This window comes from Astyanax mexicanus, chromosome 23 (assembly GCF_023375975.1).
Source record: "Astyanax mexicanus isolate ESR-SI-001 chromosome 23, AstMex3_surface, whole genome shotgun sequence".
NCBI classification, from domain to species: Eukaryota; Metazoa; Chordata; class Actinopteri; order Characiformes; family Acestrorhamphidae; genus Astyanax; species Astyanax mexicanus.
Window position 1 is genome coordinate 22,732,074 of NC_064430.1, and position 23,367 is coordinate 22,755,440.

The 23,367-nt window shown below is 40.6% G+C and overlaps 2 protein-coding genes and 2 long non-coding RNA genes across 8 annotated transcripts in view; 2 read left to right on the forward strand and 2 right to left on the reverse strand.

Annotated features, from left to right (window-relative positions):
• Positions 1–2,855: 2,855 nt before the first annotated feature.
• On the forward strand, positions 2,856–7,328 carry jagn1b (jagunal homolog 1b). Its single transcript, XM_007257619.4, has 3 exons — positions 2,856–3,118; positions 5,417–5,512; positions 6,286–7,328. Exons 2-3 carry the CDS (start codon positions 5,424–5,426, stop codon positions 6,746–6,748), a joined length of 552 nt encoding a protein of 183 aa, XP_007257681.1. The 5' UTR covers positions 2,856–3,118; positions 5,417–5,423; the 3' UTR covers positions 6,749–7,328.
• A 960-nt stretch (positions 7,329–8,288) lies between these two features.
• The window catches only part of adgrg7.1 (adhesion G protein-coupled receptor G7, tandem duplicate 1), a 308,074-nt gene continuing 292,995 nt past the window's right edge, over positions 8,289–23,367 (forward strand). For 3 of the 4 annotated variants that reach the window (XR_007429230.1, XR_007429229.1, XM_049471260.1), the window contains exons 1-6: positions 8,290–8,309; positions 9,363–9,414; positions 12,373–13,631; positions 13,734–14,040; positions 21,839–21,943; positions 22,817–22,920. Coding sequence is in view for 2 of the 4 variants with exons in the window: in XM_049471260.1 (XP_049327217.1) it covers positions 9,378–9,414; positions 12,373–13,631; positions 13,734–14,040; positions 21,839–21,943; positions 22,817–22,920 (1,812 nt within the window). In the remaining 2 variants the exon portion in view is untranslated. Of the gene's footprint in view, positions 8,310–9,362; positions 9,415–12,372; positions 13,632–13,733; positions 14,041–21,838; positions 21,944–22,816; positions 22,921–23,367 lie in introns of all 4 variants that reach the window. The other variant, XM_049471261.1, reaches the window with a different exon arrangement.
• LOC125787280 (uncharacterized) lies at positions 15,331–19,147 on the reverse strand. 2 transcript variants are annotated; one of them, XR_007429232.1, is made up of 4 exons: positions 19,067–19,147; positions 15,857–15,910; positions 15,572–15,661; positions 15,331–15,376 (listed from the first exon to the last, which is right to left on the reverse strand). It is a non-coding gene; the product is annotated as an uncharacterized LOC125787280 (long non-coding RNA). The 2 variants fall into 2 exon arrangements; XR_007429231.1 differs by having other exon boundaries at positions 15,572–15,679.
• On the reverse strand, positions 17,863–18,842 carry LOC125787281 (uncharacterized). The gene is made up of 4 exons (XR_007429233.1): positions 18,797–18,842; positions 18,725–18,760; positions 18,161–18,232; positions 17,863–17,926 (listed from the first exon to the last, which is right to left on the reverse strand). It is a non-coding gene; the product is annotated as an uncharacterized LOC125787281 (long non-coding RNA).

Genomic DNA, 23,367 nt, shown 5'->3' on the forward strand with positions numbered 1-23,367 from the left:
TCTTCTTTTCTGTAATTTATTTAGTTCTTTTTTTGTTTTACTACTGAGTGCCTGAATTTGTATATGTGCTGAATTCAATGAATGACTTTATTCTGTGTTTTGCAATTTTCACAATGGTGCTAAACATTTAATTGATAAATGAAGAATGGCATTTTTCAATGTCAGCTTTGTTTTTGTCAATAAAAGTCCAGTCGACTACAGTTGTGCATCCATGTGTGGTTTTTGCAAGGTCTGTACAAAATTAAGTGTAGTATGCTAAGCCTCACTTATAATGTTTTACAGATTCTTATTCTTATTATTATTGCTAATGCTCTTAATAGAAAGTTTTTCAGTTTGATCAATTTAGTGATCAATTTACTTCCAGACTATGAAGGAACACACAAGGAATCATGTAGTAACTTAAAAAAACAAACCAAAATAATCTGTGAAGCAATTAGGAGCTCTTATCTGGGGAGCTGTTTGTTAACTTGTGATTTCTGAGGCTGGAAACTCTAATGAACTTATCCTGTACAACAGAGGAAACTCTCGCTCTTCCTTTCCTAAGGCTTCCTCTTCTGATGAGTGCCAGTTTTATCATAACGTTTCTGTTTGCCTCTTTTGTGACTGCACTTGAGGATACTTTACTTAGTTGAGTAGTTGCTGCTTCTCATAATCTGGATTAGAACATTACTACAACATTCTCTATTCACTGTATACCTGTAACTCTACCTCTTCACTACTTTACTTTAACTGATGCGCTCAAACACATTAAGACACAAGAAATTCAAGTAATTAACTCTTGGTGAGTTCAGCACAGCTGTTAATTGAAAGCCTGAATTCCAGGTGACTCTACCTCATAAAACCGACTGAGAAAATGGAGAGATGTGTTAGCAAGCATCATTTAAGCAAGAGGAGCTACTATAAATAATCTAAAACAGAAAATTTATTCTGGTTTGTTTAACACTTTTTTGTTTACTAAATAATTGCATATGTTTTTCTTCGTAGTTAAAATAATGAAAATGGCTGACTTTAAGGTGTGTCAAAACTTAAGACTGGTTCTATATATTATTACAACAATGTACTTTTTTTAGAATATTGTTCAACTAAATTATACACAAACATACTATTGGCTATATTAGACAGCCATTGATTAGTACAACCCATAAAAACCGTTGTCTTTCTAAAGATATTAAAACATATGGTTATTTGATCTATACTGAGAGATCTTATTTCACCATGCAATTTACACTAAGTGAAGAGAGAAGTCACTGTGAAAAATTTATGCAAATAAGAACGCACAGCTTATATTTACATTACATACCAAGTAAAACCATGCTATTTACATTAAGGCAAAAAAGTTAAAAAGCAATTACAAATGCTGTGCACTTTGCAAAATTCTTCCATCTCTCTAAAAAATACATTTACTCCAGAAGAAGATCTTCAATTAACCCTTATGCCTTGGGAAAATATGTAAATAATTACAGCTAAGTGCTTATTAGACACTGGGTTATTGATTAGTGTACCTCTTGGTGAGAGACTGCCGACTCATGGTCATCGGACTGGGAGAAGAAGAACAGACATTTCATTTTGATTGCTGTCTAGACCCGTCCACCTTTGTTTGCAGTGACGTAAAAGAGAAACCAGGACTGATACAGACTGGATCTCTATGTGAGGACAATGAAACAGTCATCTGCAAAAGTTTGCGCAACAATAGTTAATTTACATTATTGTAATGATTTAAGAATTAAAAATAAACCATGTTCTTCTCTGGTCTTTGTCTATGAGGAGGTTGTTGGGTTCCCCATGCAAACACATTGTAGGTGCACTAAAATTATTGTAATCGTGAGTATGTGTCATATTCTCTTCTACACATTCTAAAGCATATATTTACTATACATATGGTTAAATAACCTTTTTTACACACAACGTAAATAGGGCATAAAGTAAAATGCACCAAGAAAACCTTTTCTTTTATGTTTTTCAAATGTGTTCTCTGCAGGGTAATTAATGTTAAAGAAGATATGATGAGACAGGTAGTGTCTCACTCCTGGTATCAGCCCAAATATTAGACCAAATAATGGAAAATGGAGCTGTGGGAAGGATGTTTACGATACAACCAAAAGCCATTTAACCAATATGGACTGACTGGACAGTCTAATAGAAATGCGGAAGAAACAAACTTTTTGAAAGTTGGCATCGCAGAAAAATGTGTATAGAAGAAGGGATTAGGCCCTATGTATGGCCCCAGTTGTTAGGTGCAGGAATTAGCATTATCATCGTCCTGTATTTTATTTAAAATACTGTACATATCAATATTTTTTATCTTTATTCTACACACAATGTAAATAGGGAATAAAGTAAAACGCATTAGGAAAACCTGTTAAAAGGACCAGATAATGGAAAATACAGCAGTGGGAGGGATGTTTGATAAAAGATATGCAAAATGTGCACCTGTTTTATATTTTTATCTGCTGAAAAGATGATTAACATGCAAGTAACACATCTGCCAGATGTTTGTGTGTATGATTGTTCTAAATAATAATCATTCCTCTGATATGAGACACTCATTTTTAAGGGAGGGTGGTGGGCTGGGTTCCTTGGGTCCTCAGCACCCCTAAATCTAAACTTCTAATCCTATCTGAATCCGAATCTCCCCTGGTTCTCTGTACAGGTAGAAACTCCTTATCTGAGTCCTGCTCTCTCTGCTCTTTCTGTGCAGCAGCTTCTTAACTAGTTTCTTTATCTAAATCCTAATCTCACTGAGGCTATAAGTGCTGAACTAATTCCACAGCACTGCCTGAGCTTTCAGAGCCAGAGCAGCACAAGCTGTGCTGATTTCAGGAGGCTGGAGATCTTCAGAGTGGCTGTGGCTGAGCTGTGAGTGGGAATAATATTCACCTTCTGTAATCTACCTGCTGTGTGGAGGAGCTGCAGGTAAACAGACTGAGACATCCAGGTGTATCTGCTGCTGCTGCCGCCGCCGCCGCCGCCGGATCTCCTCAGGATCCAGGCCGAGGGAGGCGGTACTGAACTCTAAGCCTCAGAGAGAGAGAGAGCGCCGAGGAACCGGAGGAGCCGGAGCCGGGGTTCCCACTTCACACCGCGGACCGTTTCACTGAGATTTCTTCGGGATTTAGAGGTAAATAGCGTTTAAATAAACTTTCCTGCTGCTGTTTTTATAGCGTTACACCAGCTGATCGGTTTCAGCGCTGATTCACCGTAAGCTAGTGTAAGTGTAGCTGCGTGGTGTGGGCAGAGCAGTTAGCTTAGCTAAGTTAATTAGCTTAGCTTAGTTTGGAAACTTCTGAGAAGTTTAGTTAGCCTAGCAAGCTAGCTAGCTACTTTTGCCGTTAAACCCTATGTATTTAACCCTTCTATATTACATTAAATCTTTATACTAGATGCACTTAAAATTCTTTAAAAATATAGCTAACACTGTAAAGTGCTATTTATTTGCCTGGTTAAGTTGGTTAAGTTAAGCTATCTAAGCTTAGCTAACGTTAACTAACTAAATTGTATTTTTTTAGTTTGTTAGCTTAGTTTAGTTCCGAATGGATAAATAGCGTTTTTATAGCTATGAGCTAATTTCAGTGCTATTTTACCCTAAACTAGTTTGTTAGCGTTAGCTAAAGTTAGCTTAGCTAAGTTTAAAAACTTCAGAAGTTTAACTGATTTAAGCTGCTTTTCCTGTTAAACCCTCAGAAAAAAACCCTTCTGTGCATTAAACCTCTAAGTTACGCTAAATGCTTTTAAATCTAACGCCACAAAGTGCGACTCACTAACGCTAACTAACTAACTAACTAACTAACTAAGTTAACTAACTAAGTTAACTAATCACCTAACGTTATCTAACAAAAAAAAATAGTTTCCTAAATAACTAGGCAAACAAGTTTGCTACAACTTTGTAGCGTTAGCTATATATTTTTAAATCCTTTTAAACGCATTTAGTATAGACGTTTTATGTATATGAGGGTTTGTGTTCTGGGTTCAACAGTTCAAATAAGTTAACTAGTTTAACGTCTGAGGAGAACTTGTACCCACACCACGCACACAAACACTAGTTAGATAAGTTAAAACACGTAAACACGGACAGCTCGTGTAACGCTATAAAAACGCTATTTACCTCCTCCGGAACTGAGCTAAGCTAACATTAGTAAAATTAGTAACGTTAGTTAGCTTAGCTTAGTTTATAACCTTCTCAAACGTGTACTTTTGCCGTTGAACCTTCAGTATAAACCCCCCTATACCTAAAACCTCTATACTAAATGCTTTTAAAAGACTTTTTCTTAGTCAGAGTTGGGACTTGTTAGCTTAGCACAGTTCTCAATCAGCTGTGGGTCGGCAGGGAAACGTCAGCTTAAACCTGGACTTCAGTTTATCAGTTTCTTAGGTTTATGTAGTTTTTTTTTAAAGGTTTAACACAGTTTTCTTTGCAGTATTTATTTATTTTTTTTTTTCATTTAAAATACAGTACTAGACAAAAGTTTGGACACACCTTTTGATTCAGAAGTATAAAACATATTCTGGATTGTTTAACACTTTTTGTTTAAAAAAGAGAGATGAATACAAATGCGTTGAATACTAATTTGTTGGTCTATCACATAAAATCCCAACAAAATACATTAAGGTTTGTGGGTGTAGTTTAAAAAAAGTGTCAGACTGTTCAAAATATTATTTAAAAGCAGACCTGATGCAGCTTATGTTGTCTACTGTAAAAGGGGGCTATTTCACTTCATTTATTAAAATAAATGTTTATATATGCACACTTGGATTTTGTATTACAAGTTTTCAGAAACATTAGGTCTAAAACGTGGAGAGAGAAATGTGGCAAAATATTCTCTCTGTTGTTTTCAGATTTACTGCTCCATTGTTTCATTCACACCTTAATTTAACAATATATAGAATCGATTCTATTTAAACTACACCCGTGATGTTTCTGACACATTAACCTTAAATAAATAAAGGAACTGTAAACATTAACCAGACTGGATACACACGCACACACACACAGTCAAAATGCAAAATCACTCTGCAGTGTAAAATAAAATACACACACACACTACAGATTCATACTCTTAATATTTCTCTAAATGTCATACTGTTTTACTATTTATCTGCATTTTTAATCACTTCAAAGGTACCACCATCAAACTTTAAATTCTACACACAGTATGTTTAGATATAGGTACACTCACTTCATAGTTAATACAGTCTTTACATGCTAACTACACACACAGTGTATTCATGCTGGATTAAAAAGACACAGCAAATTCATACTGATTTAATATCAGTCCAGTTAATACTGTAAAGACTACATGCACCTCTGTATCATACTGGATTATTACTAAATTAAAAAAGTTATAATAGCTTATTGATAATTATATATATATATTTTTTATATTTTTAACCAGAAATCTGTTTGTTTTCTGTGGTTTAGAACTGCTATGGCTTCAAGAGCCGGACCAAGAGCGACTGGGACAGATGGGAGTGACTTTCAGCACCGGGAACGTGTGGCTTCACACTATCAAATGAGGTGTGTGTTTGTATTAGAGGGAATAGTAAATTGATTGGTTAATGTGTTTAATTTGTATGAAGGCAGTGGGTCTATAAACTCAGTCAAAATCTAACATCACATTAAATATTTTGACAAAATTGGTGAAAATGGTGAAACTTTTTGATCAACTTTTGAATCAAATAAAAAGAAAAATCAGTCAAAATCCTCTGACCAAAAAGCTGAAAATTAAAAAAATATATATTAAAATAAAAACCATTTGGAGATAAATTACATGAGTCTATCTCCAAGTAATTACTTTGACTAAATGGGTCAATCCAAAAAAAATTCAGCAATTATTTTGAAATATAAAAAGTCCAACTTTTATTGTAATGGGTCATAATTGTAATAATATGATTTGTGTTTTTGAGTTTTGCTCCGAAAAAGTTTTGCTAAAAGTCAGGATTTGCATTGCTTGGATAAGAAGAATTTGGCAAATTTTGCCAATTTGCATACCTATGAATGTGTAAAATAAATAATGATACCTAAAACTCTTTATCTGAGCAGCAAAAAACAAACAAGGAAAAAAAAAACAATTCATAGAATGAACGCTTTTGTGTGTTTTGCATGTGGTTTAAGGCAAATGTACAAGCCTTTGTTATGCATCAGCTTCATAGTTCCAGTTTAACTTCACACTGAAACAAAACGCTGTGGCAGATTGACTGATATGTGTAGACTTTTCAATTATTAAACTGTTGCTTTAAACCTGTAATAATCCTTATTTTCTTCTTCTTCTTCTTCACTCTGCCCTTTAGTGTGGCCCTGAAGTCCGAGATTAAGAAGCTGAACCTGGTCCATGCTGTGTTGTGGGCGCTGGTTGCGGCTCAAGTTCTGGTCAGCCAGCTGAACCTGGTCTCCCACAGAGTGGTGGCCAGTCCATACCAGTGGGAGTACCCCTACCTTCTCAGCATCATCCCCACGGCCGTGAGCTTCATGGCGCTGCCGCGGAACAACATCAGCTACCTGGTGATCTCCATGATCAGTGCCGGGCTCTTCTGCGTGGCGCCGATCATTTATGGCGGCATGGAGATGTTTCCTGTGGCCCAGCAGCTCTACCGCCACGGCAAGGCCTACCGCTTCATTTTCGGCTTCTCCGCCGTGTCTGTCCTCTACCTGCTGATGGTTATAGCTGTGCAGGTGCACGGCTGGCAGATCTACTACAGCAAGAAGCTGCTGGACACCTGGTTCACCACCACACAGGACAAGAAGAAGAAATAAATAAATCGATAAAACGATAATCCGTATTGAACGCTTTGCTTCGTTTGCCTGTTCTTCACTAAGGAGAGTCCACTGGATCACCTGAACTCCTGTTTCTCCTGATCTTAAGAGGAGATAAATCAGGAACGCCTGATCTCGCCACAATGAGCTCAACTTATTTCTCTTTTCCAAGGTTATGACCTTGTCTGATAACAGTAAGGCCAGATTAGGACTTTGAGACACTTTCACTTTATGAACTAAAGCAGCGTGGAGAATGTGCCTGCGATGGGTAGCTTTAACAGGCTTCAGACTGCATCACCAGCATCTCATGTATGTTTACTGTGTTCTCTGGTTAAACTGTAGTTTATGGAGCATCTTCTGTACATGCTTCAGGTGTTCCTGATGTTCTGATGTGATGCTTCAAAGTCCTTTTCCCTTTGTTTATTCAACTCTTTTTCCAGGTATGACCATGTGCCCAAAACTGTAACTTCCCGAGTGGAGACCAGACCAGACCAGACTTTCTCTGGAATATGTTTGTTAATTGATGAACAGGCAAGAACTGGAGAAAAAAAGACTGATTATTTAAAATAAACATAATTTTTAGCTGAAAAAATGCACAAGTTTTGTGTTTTTTTGTTTGTATCCCATTTTCAATTAAAATATGTGCTTTATTTACAGACACTATTGTACAGTAGGCCCATGACCTCAACTACCCATCTTAACACACACAGACCTTAAATGATCAGTTTTGAACATCTCTGCTGGATTTTTTCACTCAGTTTTATGAGGTAGAGTCACCTGGAATTCAGGCTTTCAGTTAACAGCTGTGCTGAACTCATCAAGAGTTAATTACTTGAATTTCTTGTCTCTTAATGTGTTTGAGAGCATCAGTTAAAGTAAAGTAGTGAAGAGGTAGAGTTACTCAACTAAGTTAAAGAAAAAGATACTCAGTTAATCACTTATATGTTATAATGATGAAACTGGCTCTCATCAGGGCGCGTCAGGAAAGGAAGAGTGAGAGTTTCCTCTGTTGTACAGGATAAGTTCATCAGAGTTACCAGCCTCAGAAACCACAAGTTAACAGCCATTAAAGCGAAAGTGCAGCAACTCGGTTCTGATACATCAGCTCACAGATGAAGCCTTGTGCTGATCCACATCACCCTAGTGGCAGTGCTTTAGACCCTAAATGTACATATGTTTAAATACATTTAAATAGACAAAGGTTTTCCTGAGGTTTCCTATTCTTTTTTTTTTTATAACTTTTATCTTTTAATTCTTAATTTAGAATTGACTGCTGTAAACTGTGTATGCTCTACACTGAAGGGCTAAGGGCAGTTTGCTTGTACTATAATGAAGATTATAGTTTGCCGGGTTGTTATGGTTTGCTTGTTGGCTTTTCGTCACAGGTACCCTGGAATTCTTTTGCTTTCCAATTCCTGACCACTAATTTGACTATAGACACACCAGCGTCTCCCCGTGCAGGCTGGGAAGAGGTGGGCGGGCAGAATAACCCTGCCCTCAGGCGAGAAACTGCAGCCCACAGCGTTGCTGGAAAAGCCCAGAGTGCAGGTCTGTTACACAGGTAAGTGTCTTATTTTATGTACAGTAACAGTAGGGGTGGATGGTAATGATACATGAATCTGTATAATATATATATATATATATATATATATATATTATACAGATTCATGTATCATTACCATCCTGTATGTATGTAATGTATGTATGAATGTATGAATGAATGAATGAATGAATGATACAGATTCATGTTTATATTATTATTTTTTTCAGTAATTCAGTTGAAAATGTGAAACTCTTGATATATTATATAGATATATTAAACACAGTGATCTATTTTAAGCGTTTATTTGTTTTATTGTTGATTATGGCTTACAGCCAATAAGAACCCAAAAATCAGTGTCTCAGAAAATACGAATATTGTATTCATTTATTAAGACCAATTGGTACTTTTGATAGTGTGGGCATTGTGCCAAGTCCTGCTGGAAAATGAAATGAGATGACATGGCTCTCAAGCAGTTTGGACTGTGTGTCTCTCCACTCTTCCTCCAGACTCTTCTCCCTGGATTTACTTTAAATGAAATGTAAATTTACTGATGATCAGTGATGGTTTGGAGAGTCATGTCTGTCATCTGCTGCTGTTGATCCACTGTGTTTTATTATCAAGTCTAAAGTCAGTGCAGTTTTGTTTTCCCACAAAATCTTATAGAACTTCATATCTTACAGCTTACTTCTGCTAAAAACAACTTTAATGGAAATGCAGATTTCATTTTCCAGCAGGACTTGGCACACTGCCCACACTGTCAAAAGTACCAGTTGGTCTAATATCATTTCTAATTTTCTGAGACACTGATTTTTGGGTTTTCATTGGCTGTAATCTAAATTCTAATCCTGACCCTCTGCTGCAGTGTGAGATGCTAAAACAGAAAAAATAATTTTAGCATAATAATATCATGTTATTATAAAATTTGGAAATCCATGCGTGTGTTTACAGGTGAATCTCAGTACTGTATCTGTGATTGTAAAGCATTAACTTTGTACTTCCTGGTGCAGCTGTGAACCAGAGTTTTACTCCAGTTACTGCAGTAAAGCTTCATTATTGTTGTTGTGTCTGTAGGTGCTGTAGCTGAACATGGTGAAGCTCCGTGTGCTGCTAGTTTTGGCTTCAGGTAAGTGCTGGCTAGTTTCTATTGTTTATATTTCTATTATTTTTTATTAGTTTACTATAACTTTTGTTTAACAAATAAAATTTAACTGAAACTATCAGTGCAAATTGCTAACTATAGCTGTTTAAAGGGTATTTATTTTTTTATAAGAACCAGGAGGTTTTGGGCTCTCGGTTGTACACTGCATATTAGGGCTGCAACTAATGATTAATTTGCGCATCGACTTATCTGTTTATTATTTTTCCAATTAATCAATTAGTCAACGATTATTTCTGCCATGCCCTCCATCTCTGCTTGCTGTGGGTACGGCTTCTGTTTTTATCTTTCTATAACAGTTAAAATATATTTCAATGCTCTTTATTATTAATTATAATTAGAAACATAAATAAATATAAATAAATTTTATATATTTTTTATATTTATAAATACATATAAGTAAATTATAGGATACAGTGTTAAAAAACACATTTAAATGTCAAATAAAAATGTTTAAGTAAATTTGTAGCACGCTAAAAATTGTAACACAGTATATTAAAATATATATTTTTATACCCAGTGAAGTAAAATAGAAGTGTACTATTTACAAAAGACAGGAACGAGAAGCGTATTTGTACTCTAATGTAAATATAGATCACATATATTTAACATTTAATTATTGGTACATATACTCTAATATACCTGGTGTATTATAAATAGTGATACAGTAGGAATAAATGTATTACATTAAATGTATTGATGTATTAAATCTATTATAATTTTACTGTAAGCTTATTTAAAATATGGGGTTACATACATGAAGTAGTTAAAATGTTTAAATGTTATTTAAGTATATTTAAAATAGTTCAATTTTAGTACAGTTAAGTACATTTAGCTCGATTTATATAATACTTTTGCACTATTTATATACAATTCAAGTATAATAAGTACAAAAAAAGTTCTCATTATACTTTTATTTATGTTTTTTCACTAGGGAAGTGCTCATATTTAGTGAGGAAATGTGTATTTTGTTATGTTTCTGCACTTTTGGAGACATATGATGAGTTGAGTCTTCCCAGTACTTGCAGTGTATGGCTGCAAATTAACTCTCTTGGGGTTCAACAACTGGCTAATGTTTTTATATTTCTATTAATATCTTTGCAATTGTACAACACAGAAACACTGTTCAAACATTTTCTAAACCTGTAGAGTTTGAACTTTCAATTCTGTCTTATTGCAAGATCGTTTAGAACTCACATTTGGAGATACAAGGCTATGAATAAGGGTTGAAATTTCCTTCGTGCACCCAGTCTCAGATTATTTACCTCGCTAAAGAAATAGGTTTAATAGGAAGTTTGCATTTAAAGTCATCACACTTACAAAGTCTATTAATCAGTTTTATTTAAAACAGACAAAAGCACAGATCCACGAATTACAGATGAGAGGCAGATGCTGAGGAGATAATTCCACCAGTTAGAGATGCAGAAGATGAATTCTCTGTGATTAGGCCTGTCACAATAATTGCAATATCGATTTATCATACAATAAATTAACTTGACATCAATAATTTTTGATAGTTGTGATATCGTCTATTGTTTTTATCTGTATGTTTGTTCACATATAGAACAGTGAACAGTATTTTAGCCAGTCATGCTTCAATAACTGTGACTTCATTCAAACAGTGTGGACTAAAGCAGGTGAAGAAATAAGTATATAATTCCCAAAATTTATTAAAATTTTGTTGTCTTTAAAAAGTGTGTAATTGTTTTTTTTTTATGCTATTCTGTTATCATTGACAATTATCGTGTATCGCAATCATTTCTGGGACAATATATCGTCCACAAAAAAAAATCTTATCGTGACAGGCCTATCTGTGCTGTATCATTGCAAAAATATTAACACAAACATCAGGATACATCAAATTTGGCATGCTGATGAGTAAGTAGTAGTTTGTTTACTCTCAGTTCGTTTACTGTTTATTCCCAACTGCAGGATAGAATTAGAACTCCTATCTCCATTTTGACAGCCTTAAAAATGTATTAAATATTACCTTTTTTTCTAACATTAAACCGGGTGTTTAATATCTCTGTAGGCTCTAAATTGTATAGTAGTGTATATTGGTATTTGTATCGGCATTGGCAGATATATACTACGTTTGTAATATTGATAATCAGCATCGGCCCATGAATTCTCACTTCGGCGCATCCCTAAATACATTTAGTAGAATATATGTACGCTTATATAACAGCCAATTCTATTTTATCAACCATAAAACAACATATCCACACTAAAACCCTCACTATCAGTTTCTCACTGTGGTTAATTGCTGACCGCAGGTGTATTTGCCTGTAGGTGATACGTTGTCCTTTGTGGGTTGCATGCCGCCGTGTCTAGTGATCCGTGTCCTCATTTAAGGTGGTGCGTCCTTTGCATGCATTTCCAATGGAATTATGCTAAATTGCTGGGTTTAAATTCATGGGTATCATCTAGGAATGGCATACCTACAGTAGTGTGTATGGGTATATTCCAAAACTATACTTGAACTATATGGAAACACATCTTATTAAAAAAAAGTCTGCTAAAATTTCAGTTGTGGACAAATTTAGCTAAACATTTGATGTAAATCCAACTTATGACCACTCTATAGGAGGTGAATTGATGCTCCCGCCACCATGCTTAACAGTGGAATGATGTGTTTGGTCAGCCAAAAATATCAACTACTCTAATGCAAAAAGTCTTTTTGCTGCTCTCCCATAGAGTTTTTGACTAGTGCATATCCTGCGCAGTCCTTATAATACCATCACTTTAACTAACTAAAATTAACTGCATTAATTGTTCCAGCAGACATTCCTGGCCCTCAGAGGTTATTGTTGTATGTTTGGCGAGTCAACCACAAGAAAGTGGAAACAATGAAGTTGAACCACAACTAATGGTTATGCACTTTTTATTACCAAATCATTAAACTGTGGCTTATTATTTACACAGTGCTTTACAGGACCACAGTGGCTTCCTTAACCCAGCAGACCTGGTCCACAACAACCATCATGACCACAGCGTTCATCACAACGACCACAGCGTTCATCACCACCCCAGAAGCCTCAGTGTCCTTGACTACAGCCTCTATCACGGCCACAGTGTCTACAACAACTGAAACACCCACAACAACCACAACGGCCACAGCGTCCGAAGCGCCCACAACGACCGAAACAACCACAATGGCCACAGCGTCCGAAGCGCCCACAACGACCGAAACGCCACCAACGACTGAAACACCCGCAACAACCGAATCACCCACGACAGAAACGGCAACAACGATCTCAACACAAACAACAACTGAAACACCCACAACGTCCGAAATGCCACCAACGACCGAAACACCCACAGTGACTGAAACATCCGCAACGACCGAAACACCTACAACAACCGTAACACCCACAACAGAAACTCCAACAACGACTGAAACACCCACAACGACCGAAACACCCACGACAGAAACACCAACAATGACCTCAACACCTACAACGACAGAAACGCCAACAACGACCTCAATGGCCGAAACACCCTCAACGGCCGAAAATTCCACAACAACCTCAACGCCCACAACGTCTGAAACGCCCACAACGGCTGAAAATTCCACAACGGCCGAAAATTCCACAACGGCCGTGATACCAACAACAACTGAAACGCCCACAACGTCCGAGACGCCAACCACGGCCGAGACACCAACAACAACTGAAACGCCCACAACAGCCGAAACTTCCACAACGGCCGAAAATTCCACAACAACCTCAACGCCCACAACGTCTGAAACGCCCACAACGGCTGAAAATTCCACAACGGCCGAAAATTCCACAACGGCCGTGATACCAACAACAACTGAAACGCCAACCACGGCTGAGACACCCTCAATGGACGTAACTTCCACAACTGCTGAAAATTCCACAACAACCTCAACGCCCACAACGGCCGAGACGCCATCAACGGCCGAGACACCAACAACAACTGAAACACCCTCAACAGCCGAAACTTCCACAACGGCCGAAAATTCCACAACAACCTCAACGCCCACAACGGCCGAGACACCCTCAACGGCCGAAACTTCCACAACTGCTGAAAATTCCACAACAACCTCAACACCAACAACGACGGAGATGGCAACAACGGCCGAGACGCCAACATCTACAATGACCACAGCTTCCATAACACCAACAACGACCACAATGACCACAATACTTACAACCACAACATCTACAACGACCACAGATTCCACAACACCAACAACGACCACAATGACCACAATACCTACAACCACAGATTCCACAACAACAGCAGCCCCTAACACCACCACAGCGTCCACAACGCTCAACACCACCACAGCGTCCACAACGCTCAACACCACCACAGCGTCCACAACGCTCAACACCACCACAGCGTCCACAACGCTCAACACCACCACAGCGTCCACAACGCTCAACACCACCACAGCGTCCACAACAACTTCTGTGACCACAACGACAACGACCTTAAGCACTCCAACCACAGGTGCTAGCACCTCCACTACCACGCCAGCTCCCTCATGTCAGAACGGAGGCAAGATTAGCAATGGGGTCTGCCTCTGTCCAGATGATTACATCGGGAAATTCTGTGAACTGCGTGAGTTACTGTTTTTTTCTGACCAATATTTTTGGATAGTTGCACTTGAGGAGGAATTATAGTGTTTTATTGCTGCTTTTATCTTGTGATATCCAGAGAAGCAGTTCTCCTGGAAACTTTACTCATGAAATGTTTTCTTTCTCTGCAGGCTTATTAGTACAGCCGTGAAAAATTTTGCAATTCTGTTTTATAGTAAAAGTCAGATTCGATCATGCGCCATTAGATATTGTTGCTTGTTTTTCATACTGAATGGCTCACAGTAACAAAGCTTTATTACTATAAGGCTTATCAGTAAATAAGAGTACTCTGATCTGAACTATAAAGTTCTGATATACTTTATTGTTCTTTAATGCCTAGACTTGTTTTTTTATGACATGAATTTATAGCAATCCATAAAATGGAAGGAATGTGGCAATACCAATAAATTGCTGCATTTATTAGGTCAGTCTAGTTTGGAAAACACTATCTAAAAAAAAGTACACTATTACTTTATTTTATTCTTAGTTCTATATAACTTCTTAGCTTTTTAATATATTTTAAGCTTGGTTAACACTTTTAGCTGGAGTTCCTTGACTTGCTAATCTTGCTAAACAGAAGCTGCACTCATTTACACAAATTAGCGCTTCCTGGTCTTAGCTAATCTTGTACATTTGTAGATGTAGAAGAACTACCTATATTTAACATTTTATTTAGACATTAACAATGAGTGCCTGTGACCAATTTAGCTAATTTTATTTTAATCAATGAACGCTGAAAGCTCTTATTCATTTTTTACAATAGAAACTGTGTTTCCCAAAGTTCTTGGTTCTTTATTTTGCAACTGTTCGAAGATTTGTGTTTTAAAAGCTTAAAATGATCCATATTGCCTAATATTTTTTATTAGGCAATATGTATATATAATTAAGTATTTACAGTGCCTGGAAAAGTCATTCATACCCTTTGAACTTTTCCACATTTTTTTCTCAACACCCACAACTACGTCAACAGCCGCAACAACCTCAACACCCGTAACGCCCACACCTTCCACAACGCCCACACATTCCACAACGCCCACACCTTCCACAACGCCCACACCTTCCACAACGCCCACACCTTCCACAACGCCCACGGCTTCCCCAACGCCCACGGCTTCCACAATGACCTCAACACCCACAGTGAACACAGCTTCTACAAACACAATGCCCACAGCTTCCACATCGCCCACAGCTTCCACATCGCCCACAGCTTCCACATCACCCACAGCTTCCACAACGACCACAGCTTCCACAACGACCACAGCTTCCACAACGACCACAGCGACCTCAACACCCACAGCGACCTCAACACCCACAGCGACCTCAACACCCACAACAACCACAGCTTCCACAGCGACCTCAACACCCATAACGACCTCAACACCCACAGCAACCACAACTTCCGCAACGCCCACAGTAAACACAGCTTTTACAAACACAACGCCCACAGCTTCCACAACGACCTCGACACCCACAACGACCACAGCTTCCACAACGACCACAGCTTCCACAGCGACCTCAACACCCACAGCGACCTCAACACCCACAGCGACCTCAACACCCACAGCGACCTCAACACCCACAGCGACCTCAACACCCACAGCGACCTCAACACCCACAGCGACCTCAACACCCACAACAACCACAGCTTCCACAGCGACCTCAACACCCATAATGACCTCAACACCCACAGCAACCACAACTTCCGCAACGCCCACAGTAAACACAGCTTTTACAAACACAACGCCCACAGCTTCCACAACGACCTCGACACCCACAACGACCACAGCTTCCACAGCGACCTCAACACCCACAGCGACCTCAACACCCACAGCGACCTCAACACCCACAGCGACCTCAACTCCTGCAACGTCCACAGCTTCCACAATGACCACAGCTTCTGCAACAACCACAGCTTCTGCAACGACCACAGCTTCCACAATGAACCCAACGACCATACCATCCGCAATTACCACAGCTTCCGCAACAACCACAACACCCACAACGACCACAGCTTCCACAACGACCTCAACACCCACTATGACCACAGCTTCCACAACGACCACAGCTTTCACAATGACCTTAAAACCCCCAACGACCACAGCTTCCACAACAACCACAGCTTCCACAAAGACCTCAACTCTCTCAACGACATCAACTCTCTCAACGACATCAACACCTGCAATGACCACAGATTCCACAATGCCCACAGCTTCCACAACACCCACAGCAACCACAACTTCCGCAACGCCCACAGTGAACACAGCTTTTACAAACACAACGCCCACAGCTTCCACAACGACCTCGACACCCACAACGACCACAGCTTCCACAGCGACCACAGCTTCCACAGCGACCACAGCTTCCACAGTGACCTCAACACCCACAGTGACCTCAACACCCACAGTGACCTCAACACCCACAGTGACCTCAACACCCACAGTGACCTCAACTCCCACAATGAGTCCAACGACCACTGCTTCCACAACGACCACAGCTTCCACAATGAACCCAACGACCATACCATCCACAACGACCACAGCTTCCACAACGACCTTAACACCCACAATGACCACAGCTTCCACAACGACATCAACACCCACAACGACCACAGCTTCCACAATGACCTTAACACCCACAATGACCACAGCTTCCACAGTGACCACAGCTTTCACAATGACCTTAACACCCGCAACGACCACAGCTTCCACAACGACCACAGCTTCCACAACAACCACAGCTTCCACAACGACCTCAACACCCACAATGACCACAGCTTCCACAACAACCATACCATCCACAGTGACCTCAACTCTCTCAACGACATCAACTCCTGCAATGACCACAGATTCCACAATGCCCACGGCTTCCACAACGACCTCAACACCCACAGTGAACACAGCTTCTACAAACACAACGCCCACAGCTTCCACAACAACCACAGCTTCCACAACGACCTCAACACCCACAATGACCACAGCTTCCACAACAACCATACCATCCACAGTGACCTCAACTCTCTCAACGACATCAACTCCTGCAATGACCACAGATTCCACAATGCCCACGGCTTCCACAACGACCTCAACACCCACAGTGAACACAGCTTCTACAAACACAACGCCCACAGCTTCCACAACGCCCACAGCTTCCACAACGCCCACAGCTTCCACAACGACCACAGCTTCCACAACGACCACAGCTTCCACAACGACCACAGCTTCCCCAACACCCACAATGACCACAGCTTCCACATCGACCACAACTTCCACAACGACCTCAACACCCACAATGACCACAGCTTACACAACAACCATACCATCCACAGTGACCTCAACTCTCTCAACAACATCAACACCTGCAATGACCACAGATTCCACAACGCCCACACCATCCACAATGCCCACACCATCCACAATGCCCACAGCTTTCACAATGCCCACGGCTTCCACAACGACCTCAACACCCACAGTGAACACAGCTTCTACAACAACCTCAACACCCACAACGACCACAGCTTCCACAACGACCTCAACACCCACAATGACCACAGCTTCCACAACGACCTTAACACCCGCAACAACCACAGCTTCCACAACGACCACAGCTTCCACAACGACCACAGCTTCCACAATGACCACAGCTTCCACAACGACCTCAACACCCACAATGACCACAGCTTCCACAACAACCTTAACATCAGCAACGACCACAGCTTCCACAACGACCACAGCTTCCACAACAACCACAGCTTCCACAACGACCTTAACACCCACAACGACCACAGCTTCCACAACGACCTCAACACCCACAACGACCACAGCTTCCACAACGACCACAGCTTCCACAACGAACACAGCTTCCACAGTGACCTCAACACCCACAGTGACCTCAACACCCACAACAACCATAGCTTCCACATCGACCACAACTTCCACAACGACCTTAACACCCGCAACGACCACAGCTTCCACAACGACCACAGCTTCCACAATGCCCACAGCTTCCACAATGCCCACAGCTTCCACAATGCCCACAGCTTCCACAATGCCCACAGCTTCCACAACGACCACAGCTTCCACAACGACCACAGCTTCCGCAGTGACCTCAACACCCACAGCGACCTCAACACCCACAACAACCATAGCTTCCACATCGACCACAACTTCCACAACAACCTTAACACCCGCAACGACCACAGCTTCCACAACGACCACAGCTTCCACAACGACCACAGCTTCCACAACGACTACAGCTTCCACAACAACGACAGCTTCCACAACGACCTCAACACCCACAACGACCACAGCTTTCACAACGACCTTAACACCCACAACGACCACAGCTTCCACAACGACCTTAACACCCGCATTAACCACAGCTTCCACAACGACATCAACACCCACAACAACCATAGCTTTCACAGGGACCTCAACGACCACAGCTTCCGCAACGACCACAGCTTCCACAACGACCACAGCTTCCACAACGACCACAGCTTCCACAACGACCACAGCTTCCACGACCTCAACACCCACAATGACCACAGCTTCCACAATGACCACAGCTTCCGCAACGACCACAGCTTCCGCAACGACCACAGCTTCCACAACGACCACAGCTTCCACAACGACCACAGCTTCCACAACGACCACAGCTTCCACAACGACCTTAACACCCACAATGACCACAGCTTTCACAACGACCTCAACACCCACAACGACCACAGCTTCCACAACGACCTTAACACCCACAATGACCACAGCTTCCACAATGACCTTAACACCCACAACGACCACAGCTTCCACAACGACCTTAACACCCACATTAACCACAGCTTCCACAACGACATCAACACCTGCAATGACCACAGCTTCCACAACGCCCACAGCTTCCACAACGACCACAGCTTCCACAATGACCAAAGCTTCCACAACGAACACAGCTTCCACAGCGACCTCAACACCCATAACAACCATAGCTTCCACAGCGACCTCAACATCCACAGCGACCTCAACGACCACAGCTTCTGCAACAACCACAGCTTCTGCAACAACCACAGCTTCCACAATGACCACAGCTTCCACAGTGAACCCAACGACCATACCATCCGCAACGACCACAGCTTCCGCAACAACCACAGCTTTCACAACGACCACAGCTTCCACAACCACCTCAGCTTCCACAACGACATCAACACCCACAATGACCACAGCTTCCACAACAACCATACCGTCCACAGTGACCTCAACTCTCTCAATAACATCAACACCAGCAATGACCACAGCTTCCACAACGACCACAGCTTCCACAATGACCACAGCTTCCACAATGACCACAGCTTCCACAACGACCACAGCTTCCACAACGACTACAGCTTCCACAGCGACCTCAACACCCACAGCGACCTCAACACCCACAACAACCACAGCTTCCACAGCGACCTTAACACCCATAACGACCTCAACACCCACAGCAACCACAACTTACGCAATGCCCACAGTGAACACAGCTTTTACAAACACAATGCCCACAGCTTCCACAACGACCTTGACACCCACAACGACCACAGCTTCCAAAACAAACACAGCTTCCACAACGACCACAGCTTCCACAACGACCACAGCTTCCACAACGACCACAGCTTCCACAACGACCACAGCTTCCACAACGACCACAGCTTCCACAATGACCACAGCTTCCACTATGAGTCCAACGACCACAGCTTCCGCAACAACCGCAGCTTCCGCAACGACCACAGCTTCCACAATGAACCCAACGACCATACCATCCGCAATGACCACAGCTTCCGCAACGACCACAACACCCACAACGACCACAGCTTCCACAACGACCTTAACACCCACAATGACCACAGCTTCCACAACGACCACAGCTTCCGCAACGACCACACCTTCCGCAACGACCACACCTTCCGCAACGACCACACCTTCCGCAACGACCACACCTTCCGCAACGACCACACCTTCCGCAACGACCACACCTTCCGCAACGACCACACCTTCCGCAACGACCACACCTTCCACAACGACCACAGCTTCCACAACGACCACAGCTTCCACAGCGACCGCAACACCCACAACAACCACAGCTTCCACAGCGACCTCAACACCCACAGTGACCTCAACTCCCGCAATGAACATAGCTTCCACTACGAGTCAAACGACCACAGCTTCCGCAACGACCACAGCTTCCACAACAACCACAGCTTCCGCAACGACCACAACTTCCACAATGAACCCAACACCCATACCATCCGCAATAACCACAGCTTCCACAACGACCACAACACCCACAACAACCACAGCTTCCACAACGACCTCAACACCCACAATGACCACAGCTTCCACAACGACCTTAACACCTACAACAACCACAGCTTCCACAACGACCTCAACACCCACAACGACCACAGCTTCCACAACGACCACAACAACCACAACTTCCACAACGACCTCAACACCCACAATGATCACAGCTTCCACAACGACCTCAACACCCACAACGACCACAGCTTCCACAACGACCACAACAACCACAACTTCCACAATGACCTCAACACCCACAATGATCACAGCTTCCACAACGACCTTAACACCCACAACGCCCACAGCTTCCACAACGCCCACAGCTTCCACAACGCCCACAGCTTCCACAACGCCCACAGCTTCCACAACGCCCACAGCTTCCACAACGACCACAGCTTCCACAACGACCACAGCTTCCACAACGACCCCAGCTTCCACAACGACCACAGCTTCCACAACGACCTCGACACCCACAAACACCACAATTTTCACAATCACAGCACCGCTCGACATGATCAGAGCACCTAATACAACACCATTGTCCACAATGAGCCCAATAACTAACTTAAGCACTACCACGCCAGCTCCCTCATGTCAGAATGGTACCCAGATTAGCAGTGGCGTTTGCCTCTGTCCAGATGATTACATCGGGAAATTCTGTGAACTGAGTGAGTCACTGTCCTTTTCTGACCCACATTTTTTTTTTCACATTACACTCACAAATTTAATTTATTTTATTGGGATTTTATATGATAGACCAATGCAACAACGCGGTTTTTGCTGTGTTGCTGAGATGTGAATCTTCTTTCCAGTCTCACAGCTTTTGCAGCCGCTAACAGGTTTTTTTTCCAGATGTGCCCTGTAATTATCACCAACCATCTTCCCATCAGCTGTGACTAGTTTTCTGGTTTCATCTGAAGAAAAGCAGAAAAGCATCCCCACAGCATGATGCTGCCACCACCATGTTTTACAGTCAGGATGGTGTGTTCAGGGTGGACAGATTTTCCTGTCTGAGCTTTTGATCTCTGCAGCTCCTCCAGAGTTACCGTGGGCTTTCGGATTGCAATTGGTCAGCCTAGATTTTGTTCAGGGCTAAATACAAATGCACACTAGACTTTTCGAATTTGATTTTATTTAATATTTTGAAAACCATATATCATTTTTATTTTGGTTCGTGTTGGTCTGTCACATACTGTAAAATCCCAATAAATTGTGAGAGTGTAACATGAAAAAATGTGGAAAAGATGAAGGGTATAAATACTTTTTCAAGGCACTGTATTTTTAATTGTACCAGAATTGTCACAGAATGGCCACAGTACACTCCATAGCCCATACAAGCAGCACAGATATTGTGGTAATGTAATTTATATGATATTAATCTAAACAATATTGAGTAAAAAAATATAGACTCATATATTTTCCAGTCTAATTTCTTTTATCTTTTATTTTTTGCAGAAAACTTCTGTCCTCTGGCTGTTGTTGATAATTTCACTTTTCCAAAAACTGTCGTTGGCCAGTTTGGATATTCAAAGGAGTTGTGTGAACAAGGATTAATCAGCGGTAAAATATTTATACAGTTTATTTTGTCACTAAGCACAAGAGCACAATGGAAAATTACCTTTTATATTGTCTAAATATAAATTCTGTCGCAGAATTTTTGTGTCAGAAACAGAATTATTGGCCAAAAGAAATTGTTTTTGTTTTATAACAACAGCTTATTGCATGTACAAATAATTATATTTTTAAACCTTTCAGACCCTACGTCCATTACAATGGACATCATGTATTTTTTGTTTATTTTTTCAAATGTTTTGTCGCATACAACACCAATTGAGTCCTGTTTTTAATCAGAATAGACTATAAACGAACCAAAACAAAGGTTTATATAAGCCAATAACCCAATAAAACTGTACTGAAAAAAAGCCCCAGCAAATAGAGGCAAATTAAAAGACCGCATTTTACTAGTAGTATGTAATTTTGAACATAATTTGAACATGTTAATTTTAGTGTTTAGAGATGGCTTCTGGGAAGGTCTATATCAAATCTAAAAGCAAAAATGTTAAGCACAGGCCTCCGGTTTAATAGACATAAAAACAAAGTAAAAGAAAAAACAGTTACTTATTTTAGTTAATTGGATTTAATATGAATATATATATATATATATATATATATATATATATATATATATATATATATATATATATATGTATGTATATATATATATGTATGTATATATATATATATATATATATATATATATATATATATATATATGTATATATATATTGCAGACAGAAAACATCGATGTTTTTTTATTTATATAGTTTTTTTCAACACATGGCACATAATTCAGGTCTGAAAGGGTTAATTTACTTAAATTTAGGCAAATTACATCATGAATTTTTATGCTCATCATCCTGTCGTTTGATGCAGCTGGTTTGCCGCAGGCCTCGGCTCTTTGCTTGAATGGATCCTTCGCTTTTGGCCCTCCTCGGGTGCTGAACTGCAGCTTGACCCTTGATACCATTTATGGAGATGTGAGTAAATTACAGCGATTGCAGTTGTTTTCTTTTACTCTTTATCTGATAAAGTAAAGAAAGTGAAACTATAGTAGAGCTGCAGCTATCGATTATTTTAGTCATCAAGTACTCTACCGAAAAATGGATTCGATTAGAGTAATCGGATAAAACATATACATTTTTTAAATATTGAAAAGCAATTAAAAATACACAAGAGAAAACAAGAAATTTCACCTAATAATGAACGAGTAAATGGTTTAATTTCTAAATTCACAGCATACATTACCACATTGCAAAGTAATGATTTAATAATTAATAGTTTAATAAATTAAGTTACATTATTTTAACTTAGGATTTCTTGTAAATATTAAATACAGGGCATTAATCAATAATAAAAGCATAAACATAGGCTTTATTATGTTGTGCATCTTAGCTTCTCAACAGCAGAGACTTTGCCAATTCTGT